The sequence below is a fragment of the Halichoeres trimaculatus genome, unplaced genomic scaffold (genome assembly GCF_033239565.1).
Source record: "Halichoeres trimaculatus isolate MK-OKI-2021-1 unplaced genomic scaffold, fHalTri1.1 fHalTri1_scaffold_17, whole genome shotgun sequence".
Taxonomy (NCBI): domain Eukaryota; kingdom Metazoa; phylum Chordata; class Actinopteri; order Labriformes; family Labridae; genus Halichoeres; species Halichoeres trimaculatus.
The window spans coordinates 27918148-27928523 of NW_027437195.1; the positions used below are offsets into that span (position 1 = coordinate 27918148).

General features: G+C 37.4%; 2 protein-coding genes across 2 annotated transcripts; one reads left to right on the plus strand and one right to left on the minus strand.

Annotated features, from left to right (window-relative positions):
• The first annotated feature begins 798 nt into the window (after positions 1-798).
• On the plus strand, positions 799-4086 carry LOC141806805 (uncharacterized). The gene is made up of 3 exons (XM_074692485.1): positions 799-808; positions 990-1829; positions 2675-4086. The coding sequence occupies exons 1-3, from the start codon at positions 799-801 to the stop codon at positions 3385-3387; spliced, it is 1563 nt and encodes a 520-aa protein (XP_074548586.1). The 3' UTR covers positions 3388-4086.
• Positions 4087-5009: 923 nt separating this feature from the next.
• cfd (complement factor D (adipsin)) lies at positions 5010-7791 on the minus strand. The gene is made up of 5 exons (XM_074692495.1): positions 7727-7791; positions 7269-7425; positions 5943-6084; positions 5566-5856; positions 5010-5308 (listed from the first exon to the last, which is right to left on the minus strand). Exons 1-5 carry the CDS (start codon positions 7785-7787, stop codon positions 5138-5140), a joined length of 822 nt encoding a protein of 273 aa, XP_074548596.1. The 5' UTR covers positions 7788-7791; the 3' UTR covers positions 5010-5137.
• Between the last annotated feature and the right edge of the window lie 2585 nt (positions 7792-10376).

The following is a 10376-nucleotide window of genomic DNA, read 5'->3' on the forward strand; positions in this document are numbered from 1 at the left end:
TCTTGTTTTGTATTGTTCAATAATACACTCCCCTCTCCCATTTATCATGAGCGGTTTGATTTCTTTGAGGCAGTGTGTCGAGTACAGCCATATTGATCCCTGCATGTCATTGCACATGCTCGATGATTTGATTGACAGTTTCCTGTATTAATGCTCATATTTAATCCAACAAGAAACAATTACAGGATGCCTTTATGACAGGCTTCATTGTGCAAAGTTGAAATACATCAGGGGGATCAGTTTGGAAAAGGGGTCAGGGACTTTATCTCAAACTCTTAACAAGTGGTCTAGACCACTTGATAAGAGTTTGAGATAAAGTCTGCTCTGGAATTTCCCACATTAACTGAATGCAAACTGTTCATCCCAAGCATGAACTTAAAATTATAGTGTAACAGCAATTTTATAGGATTGTTGGCACAAATTAACTCTGTTTCCTACTTGTGAATAAGTAAAAAAAAAAACATTTCATAGGCTACTTTCTGATTATTATGACAGTTTTAAAACAAATACAGTATTTTTGAGAAACACCTTTTATTTTTGTAAATGTGTGCCAAACGCTTAATGCATGACTTAAAGCATGAGAATGTATCACCCAGTAGCTTGTTTATTCCAGGTCATGCTGTGGAATGCACTTCCTTGTCAACAAAACTACAGGTCACACAAGAAATGTAAGAATCAGGAAGCCCTTATATATTTTTCTACCCTCATTATGCTTGTTTGGAGCCAGAGAATCCAGTCTCTGGAGTTATCTTGCGCAGACAAGGATCTCAAAGCAGACCTGTTGCACCCTCAGAAGACATGACGCACGGTGAGTGTTTTCTCTGCACATTAAAGTATCAGTATCAAGTTTTATTTGCAAAACAGTTGTGTTTATAGCTGTGCATGGTTGGTAAAGGGAGAAAAATCAGCTTGTCTGATTTATTCCATAGGTGATTGCACTGAAAAACATTTACAAATCTTTGATGAGTCATTTCTGCTCTGTTTGACAGAAGGTGGATCTAAAACTGGTCAGATGGTACTGATTTCCACAGCAGAGGAATGGTTCTCCTTTAAGTCTCTGCTGCAGAATTGCTCCAATGGTGACAAACACCTGCAGGTGACTTTCAGCTCTCAAGAATCAGATCAGACCTGCGACCTGACTGTGGATGGCCACTCGTACAGCTTGCACTATGCAGACTTGACAGAAGACATCACTGAGGAGAGCATGAGCCAGGCGTTGGACGGCTTCATCCAGTCCTGCATGGATGGAATTTGCACGTTCCTGCTGCTGATCCAAGGTGGTCATTTTTCAAAGAAGGAAAGAAGAACTGTTGAGATTCTGCAGGCCCACTTTGGAGCTGGGGCTTTAAAGTACCTGGTGGTTCTCTCTCTGGAAGATGGAGCAGTTGCTGACACATTTAATGACACCCTCCTGGAGCTGATAGAAACATGTGAAAGAAAGTACTTCCAAATCACCTCATCTACAGCCAGTGACAAACTGCGCTCTCTTTTTAGAACGGTCGACCACATGCTGACTGAAAATGGCGCCACAGGCTACACAGAAGCTATGCTGACTGAAGCTAAGAAAAAGAGCATGGACAACTCATCCATGAGGATCCTGAAAGAGAAGGTGCAAGAAGCTGAGGAGAAGGAGCAGGCCTTCGAGCTGATAGTTCAACAACAGGAGGAGAGACGAGCAAGAGAGCTGGAGGAGCTGAAGGCGAAACATGCAGAGGAGAGAAAGGGGGAGGCTTGTGAGAAGAAGCAACATGAGAAGAGAAAAGAGAGTTTAGAGGAGGCTGTGATGAGCCACAGAGCCACGCTGCAGCCACAGATGAATCCCACAAATGGTGAGCCTTACTTTTCATGTTGTTTCTTAAATAAGTCAGGTCAAGTGGAATTTTACAGTTTCTACCACAAGGGAGCAGTACAGGCACGCATCAGTATGGGCAATCATCAACCACATGATTTTGGATCAAGCTGCTCTTGCTATTTTTTTAAATAATAATTAAAAAGTACTTCAAGAAGAAAATGTTGTTTTTTAAATTTAATATTGAAAGATTATAATTGAACTATTTCTATTTATTTATTTATTCATCTTTTTATTTATTTATTATTCATTCATTCAATTTTATTTATTTTTTAATTTAATTTAATTCAATTTAATTTCTTTTTATTTATTCATTTATTTTGTTATTTATTCATTTATTATTTCAATGTATTTTATTTATTTATTTATTTATTTATTTTATATTATTTATTATTCCATTTTATTTGTTTTTTAAATTTAATTTAATTTAATTTTAAATTTATTTATTTATTTATTTATTTTTATTATGTCATTTCATTTATTAATTTAATTATTTATTTTAATTAATTTATTTATTATTCCATTTCATTTAGTTTATTTATGTATTTAGTTATTTGTTGATTATTCTATTTATTCATTTTCTATTATTCCATTTTATTTATTTATTTATTTATTTATCCTCCAACTTGTATGACTCTCCTCTTTATGTAGTTATGGATCTTGCCATGAATTTTGAATTTTGACAATAAATTTTGTATTTTTGCTGAACTGTGAATAATATTTTGTTGAGCTGTGATTGAATTATGAACTGATACCTGCAAATTGTTACAAAAAATGAAGTATTTTTTCTCTAAAAGCCACATTCCTTCTTTTTGTGTCTACAAGATGACCGCACAAAGACGACGTCCATCATCCTGTTGGGCCTCTCTGGCAGCGGGAAGTCCTCTGCTCTTAATCTGATCCTGGAAAGAGCAGGTAATCAATACTTAGTTAATGCAGCTTGCTTAGAAACCCTCCAGCCCACCATCTACTGTGACAGAAAGGAAGTGATAACAGCAGGAAGGAAGCTTGTCATTGTCGACACCCCGGAGCTGTGGGACGAGGACGGTTTTGAGGAACTGGAACAGGTCAAGGACTGCCTGGCACTGTCTTTACCTGGACCACATGTCTTCCTGCTGGTGCTCCAGGTGGGCCGCTTCACCCAGGGCGAGTGTGAGATGCTGGCGCAGCTGCAGAGGATCTTTGGGAGAGAATTCACAGAGTACGCCATCGTCCTTTTTGTCAGCTTTGATGACAGCCGGCACGGGCCTCTGAGGATCGAAGACTACGTAGCTGGATCTCACGCAACCCTGCAGGACCTGGTCAGGAAGTGTGGCAGCAGGTACCATGACCTCAACGTCTCAAAGTCTCAGAACGCTGTGAGCTTCCCTCAGGTGAAAGAGCTGCTGTCAGGAATCAACAAACTGGTAGCTTCACACGGAGGTCAGCCTTACGCGGTGAGAAGGTTCTACATGCAGGAGCTGCAGGAGAGGAGGAAACTCATCGAGGAGGCGAAGGAGGAGGCTTTAGAAATCAACAGCTTACTGAGGGATGCTTGATGACTTAAACCACAGGAGAATTGTTACAAGTTCGCTTTAGGAGAGTTTTACTCAGCTGTGCAGAACAGCAGAGCTTTGATTTTCTTGTAAATGTGCTGCTTTAAATCAGCTGTTATCGTATATTGCGAGTCAGAAATGTGTCCCATTAATGAGGGAATTTACAAAATATAAACACTATGAAGCAATGAAATGAAATGTTTATCTTGGTTTGGGGATGTTTAAACTGAACACAAAGCAGAACAAGATTTTTTCACATCGACATTTATTTTGGAGGACAGAGAGGGAGGAAAGCACAGCTGCAGATTTCATTAGCATTTTTTACTTCCTCATTTCACAGAGGACTTATCTGACAGACACTGAGATCTGCTGGTTGATACATCCATTTCTAAACAGCGACATCCTCAAACACGATCTGTCATGTGTACAAAAACAAGAAGACTGATGCAAACCTGTTGAGATATCATCAGCTGTAATTGTGTAACCCTTAAATGATTCCGATTAGTATTGTTTTGTGCAGTAGATCCTCTCTCTACCGCTGTGTGATTGTGTTTTATTGATCATTCATGAAGTGATTTGAATAAATGACATGAAACTTTTTTGGTGCAGGTTTGTAATGTTGTTTTTTGCTATCTCTAAAGCCATGCATAGTTGGAATCAGCAAGAAAGACACGTTTCTCAATGAACAATCAGCTTCATATCTAGACCAAGGGTCTGCAACCTGCAGCTCTTTGACACCTTTGCAGTGGCTCCTTGCAGCTTTAAAAATTATCATTGAAATAAAGTTTTTTTTATTTTTGTTACAGAGGGTATTGTTGATTAAAGACACTGACACTAAATAAAATCATGTGTTAATATTTAGTTGAACAAAATCTTCATCCCATCTGTCAATAAAGCCTGCCACCGCTCTGCTTCACCTCCTCCAACGTCAACAGCCCACCAACTTTCCATGCACCTGTGGCTAACCTCAAGTTTTACAGCCCTGGGAAGATAACTACATCTACAAAAAGACTAATCTGGAAGAAAATACAGATTTTAATTGTAAGTGGATGGATTCATTTAACTGCTAACGTGCCGGCTTAATATATGGGCTAGATATGTTGCAAGATATTAGGAAACTACAAAAAATAATGGGTTGAGCAATATCATCAATGTATGTTGTCAAATTCAAGTATTCTTTAAGAAGTTTAAAATTTTGGAATTTATAAAAATTCCTTTTTTTTAATTTGCAACATTTTGAAACTTTTGCCAAACTCTCGATTTTTTTATTTTTTTTTTACAAACTTGGTAATTTTTTTTCATTTTTTAAATTCAAAATTGTTTGAAAATTCTGCAATTTTTTTTACATTTTTAAATTTATTTTTTAAATAACTGCAAATTGCTGAATTTATTTCAAAAGTTTTGCAAAATTTTTAAATTAAAAAATAATTCTAAGAAATTTCAAATTTTATACAATTTCTTAAATTTCATTTTTTTTAAAAAAAGTTTTGCTGAATTTCCTAAAATTGCAATTTTTTAAATTTACGATTTTTTGACATTCTTAAAAAATTTCCTTTTTTGAAATTTTTTTAGTTTAAATTTTTTTTGAAATTTTTTGCAAACTTTGTTAAATTTTAGATTTTAATCCATTTGAGCTGAGGCAAGATAGTTCCTATGATAGTTAAGGTTGCAGACCCCTGATCTGGAATAGTCAATGTAACAGGGCAAACAGGACTCTAATAAAAGGAGAAGTTGTTGGACATGGCCGCTCTTCTTAATTTGGCCCTGTAGTCGGCTGCAGAGCCATGGTGCTGTCGATCCACTCTGTGTAGTGGGAGATGATTGTGTAAATTCCAGGCTTTTTGATTTGACCACACTTCTTCCCTCCGTTGGAAGTGATTCCCACTGCAACTCCGTTAAAGAGCAGAGGACCTCCAGAGTCACCCTGAGAGATGAGAAAACGCAGACAAGAAAGGTTATCACAGAGTTCAAACATCTGCATAAGAGAACAAAATAAAAATACAATTACTCAATACTTTTGTTTCAAAAAAGTATAGCCAGTGTGATCAGAAACATCAGCTTTCTCCAGACAGAGAGGAGCTCTGCACTCTGTAGTTAGACTCTAAAGCTGTCTGTAATGTCTGAGCTTTGAAACTGTCAAATTTGAAGTGACCTCAAACTCTTGAAGGCACCCAAACTTACGTCACAGCTGTCTTGTTTTCTGTACGACTGGTCACAGGGAGTTGGACACAGCCTATGAGCACACATCATGTTCGAGGTGAACTTCCTGCCAAAGTAGTCGCCACGTCCGCATCGCCCAGAGCTGAAAACATCCACCACCACCTCCATGAGCTTGTCAGGCCTGGATCCCAGGTCGTCTAGGGAACCCCAGCCAGCTGTCTCCACCTCCTGGTCTATGGTGGGGTTGGTGCCGCCTGCTCGCAGATATTCCACTGCTCTGACGGCTTCGGTGGCGTTAATCGGACGATCCAACTGCAAATGTCACCAAAAAATGGATTGTTCTTTTCTTTTTGAAATCCTGCATCACTATCACTGGACTTTAAATGCTGTCAGCTTACCTTGATTAAAGCAATGTCATTGTCAAAGTTGTCGCTGTTGAAGTCAGGGTGGTTGTGAAGTTCAAGAATATCAAATGTCTGCTTTGTTTCTTCAGGTTCACTCAGAGAATGGACTCCTAAAACCACTTTCCTTCCATTCGCCCTGGAAAAAAACAACATAAGACTAAACAATCTTCAAAAAGATTTAAAAATATTATCAACACATTTCTTTCTTTCTTTTTTTTCCACCTTCCCTACAATCATTCTAAAAACGACTACTGTCTCTTTAAGGCTTCCAAACAAGCACTTTGGAAGCCTCCTCCACAGCTGCTAAGTCATGTTTTTCTTCTCAAAATGAGGGATTATGAAGTATGAACATATGTTTTTAGACCCAAAACATTCACCATGGGCAAACTCCAAGCATATGTCCATATTAAGTTTATTAACCAAAGTTGTCATAATTACAGAAGCTAAAGATATAACAAAAACAAGAGGTGAAAAACATTTTCAATAACTAAAATAGAAATAAAAACAAAGCTTTACAAAAATACAAAAAAAATTACTAACTTAGACTGTATTGTGAGTTTACAAAACTTACTAAAATAAACTTAAATATAGAGAAAGTGTCTTTAGCTTTCATCTTTGTCAGTCTTTCTTATAAATACACTTCTTTTTTATTTTACCATCTGCCCAGTGGCCAGACAGACAAACATTAAGTGACACATTTTTTTGATTTTCACATTCTACTTCAATGGATTAAAAAAAAAAAAAAGTTTGATTCTGAGAGTTTTTTCCAACACAGAACTTTTTCTGACATTTTATTTCCTGTCACCCCAAATTACAAAAAGGACTAAAACTAATAGTGAAACTGACAAAAACTATACCTGAACAAAGTGTTTTTAAAAATAAATAAAATAAAATAAAATAACTAAAAATAATAATAATAATAATAATAATAATAATAATAATAATAATAATAATAATAATAATAATAATAATAATAAACTTGAAAACTAAACTGAAATTGAAAAAAGTCAAAATAAAATAAATACTTATAAAAAATGGCACTTGTGAAAAACTTGAAAAAATACAGGACAAACAATAAAAATAATAATAATAATAATAATAACTTTAATAATAATGACTAATAATAATAATAAACTAGAAAACCAAACTGAAATTGAAAAAAGTCAAAATAAAATAAATACTTGTGAAAAATTGGCACTTGTGAAAAACTGAAAAAACTACAAGACAAACATATATCTTAAAAAAAAAAAAATTAAATGTGATTTAATCTTATTTATTTCTCCTAGTTCTTAATTATTGTATCTATGATGGTTGCCTCACCCTGTTGGCATACAGTGAACAGCAGTCATCACCCACTGATCTGCAATCACAAACCCTCCACACTCATGTTTCATGGTCTCATCCTCCGGCATCTGGATGGAAGCCATGTAAGGACGGGAGTGCGGCGCTGCCTCTCTGCCGCCCATTATACCCTCGGCTGGAATGACCCAGAGAAAAAGAAAGTGAAGCAAAAGCTGCGTACTCAAACTTCTATTCAAAATGTATTTGTAATAATATGCAAATGAATTCAGATGCAGCTGTCTGGAAAGTTATTGCCACTTTTTAAAAAGTTTAGAAACTTTATCACCCTAATTCTGCTGTAAATGTAAGAGAAAACTGAAAAGCAATAAATCAAACATAAAGTCACTGTTTAACAAATAGAAGTAGTTTTTGGAATATAATGCAAAAAAAATGGTAGCAACATCACTTCACTAAATAATGTCAAATGATAAACTCACTGTGTGAAATGAGGGCAGAGACAAAGAGAGCAGCAGCCAGAAGAAGGTCCGTCTTCTCCATGGTGTCGGTGTAACTAACCCCAGTCTCTAAACTGAGGCATTTTAAAGGCTTCCAGCTGAAGGGAAGGAATCATAAATCAAGGAGATATGGAGCAAGACATGAGTGGGAGTCTGGCATCCTCCTGTTCTCTGTTTCCTGGAAGAAAAACAGACCTCACTGAAACTTTGATAGTAACATGTTTCACTTAAACTCTGCATGTTCTGCGTTTTATATCTGGATTTTAGCAAGAGATCTTTCACTTAAATACCACAAACCTCATGCTCAGCTGTTTTTCTACTTTTTTCCCCAATCGCTCATGTCATCATTGCACAGGAGCTCAAAATCCACATTAAATGTGTGAGGATGCTTTTTATTCTCTTCTACAGGCAGTTCTCTTCTTTCTCAGTAAGTGCTGAATTCTGACTCCAGCTGTTTTTAAATGCAGCAACATTAAGCAAAGATTCAGAGGAGCCTTCTTTTGACCCTACTTTAACACAAACACTTACGACACTTTTTTCTCCTGTCAGTGAATCCAGCCAGGAAACGTGAAACAGACCCTCTGGAACAAACAAGTACATTCGACTTATTTTGCAATCAAGTGGAATAAATGTCTAAATATCAGCATTGCATTGAACAGAACACTGTGTACGGGAGTAGAAAGACTTCCTGTAAATAAAACCTTGAAACAGATGATTCTGCATTTCTTTAACACTGGTTTAGTTATGAGACCCCTTGCACAGTAATTCAAGTTTATTGAAGTAACTTGTTCATTGTTTCCATACATCAAGAATTCCTCTACACTGTAAAAAAATAACTGTAAATTTACATGGAAATTTCTAATGGTGGAATCCTGTTATGTTTGAACTCAGCAGTGTGAAAAATTTTCACTATAAAATAACAGAAAATACTGTCAACCCTGCTACAAGTATTTTACCATTATTTCACAGCAAAGTAATTCTTGTTAAGATGGTGTTTTGTAACCGTGAGTGAGGGGGAAATACAGTTGATATAAGACCCTGCTGTAAATAAAAGTGTTTCAATGCAGGGGCCCTGGGGTGTCTGTGCTCCCCATGGCACAGACCAGCTGGTTGTGCTCATCTGCATGAACTGGCTGTCTGTGCTCCTCATTGAACAGACTGGCTGTCTATGCTCCCCTGCACAGACCTACTGTCTGTGCTCCAAAGCATGAGCTGGCTGACTGTGCTCAATGATCTGTGCTCCACATGACATGGACTGGCTGATTGTGTTTCTCATGGAACAGGCTGGCCGTCCGTGCTCTACATGGCATGGACTGGGTGTTGGTGCTCTTCGCAGCACAGACCAGCTGCCTGTGCTTCACTGCATGGACCTGCTGTCTGTGCTCAATGGTATGGTCTGGCTGTCTGTGCTTCTCATGACATGAACTGGCTGTCTGTGCTCTTCATGGCACAGACCAGCTGACTGTGTTTCTCTTGGAACAGACTGGCTGTCTGTGCTCTACATGACATGGACTGGATGTCTGTGCTCAATGGCATGGACCATGTACTTGATAATTTTTACAGTGTGTTTCCTTTTTCTTTTTCTTTCTTTCTTTCTTTCTTTCTTTCTTTCTTTCTTTCTTTCTTTCTTTTTTAAGATGAACTGATTTTTTTCCATTTAACTATAAAATACCACCACTGGGGCAGTAGTTTTATAGGAGCAAAGACAGCCTGTGCGCTCCACACAACACCTTAATGTACAGAGGGGTCTTATCTCCACTGTGTGTCCTCCGTACTTGGGGTTACAAAACCCCATCACAGTAAAATACTGGCATTTCACATTGATATACTGTAATCCAATATACAGTTTCATACTGTAAAAAAAAACAAAACAGTAACTTCACTGTTAATTTACAGTTAATCACTAGACATTTACGCTCACACTATTTTACTGTTACTTTACAATGACAATTTTTTTTAACAGTGTACCAGACATGACAAAGAAGTACAACAGACATTTCCCCTCCAGGTTCCGTTATATAACACTCTTTGTTTCATTTTCCATCATAATGCAAACATTAAACAGTAATAACTCTTGGGCTAATTAATCTTTGTGTCAGGGGGTATGGCTCCTTAAAGCCCTGGAGTCAGCTGACACACAGCTCCTAACATGTCTCTGTCAGCTCACTGTACAGAACAGGATTTATGTGCAGTGTCTAAATGCTCTCCCTGCTAAAGACTTTAATTGTAGTGTTGAGAACAATTCCCACTATGTCATGAATTAAATATTACACCCTAACTTCCACCTGTCTTTACCTGCTGTGCTTAAACTTGGCACCAGTGGGATTGATCCCGTCCAGACTGCAGCGCCTCTCTTGCACAGAACTCATCACATGGATTTGTTGCAGCTTCCACCGCAGATCTGTTAAATATTTGTTTTGCTGAAACTCCTGTCGGCTGGTGTTTGGACAGAATAATCTCGTTGGGAACTGAAAAAGAGATTTTGCTGAGAGTCTGGGAACGTTTTGCTTGACGGGTGATTATATTTGAGGAGGAGGAAGTGGAAGGCGGTTGATTAGTTCATAACAGACCAGTGCTTCAGGGACAGACAGAAGCTGGGACAAAATGTTTAAGATCAAATAAATAACAAGGG

Bases quoted from the DNA above. Each gene is read 5' to 3' on its own strand.
- LOC141806805 (XM_074692485.1), top strand. The intron at 1,830-2,674 runs GTGAGCCTTACT...TGTGTCTACAAG, and splicing joins ACAGATGAATCCCACAAATG to ATGACCGCACAAAGACGACG.
- cfd (XM_074692495.1), bottom strand. From the start codon at position 7,787: ATGGAGAAGACGGACCTTCTTCTGGCTGCTGCTCTCTTTGTCTCTGCC. The intron at 7,426-7,726 runs GTGAGTTTATCA...GGGTCATTCCAG, and splicing joins CTCTGCCCTCATTTCACACA to CCGAGGGTATAATGGGCGGC. The intron at 5,309-5,565 runs GTAAGTTTGGGT...CTCATCTCTCAG, and splicing joins GAAAACAAGACAGCTGTGAC to GGTGACTCTGGAGGTCCTCT.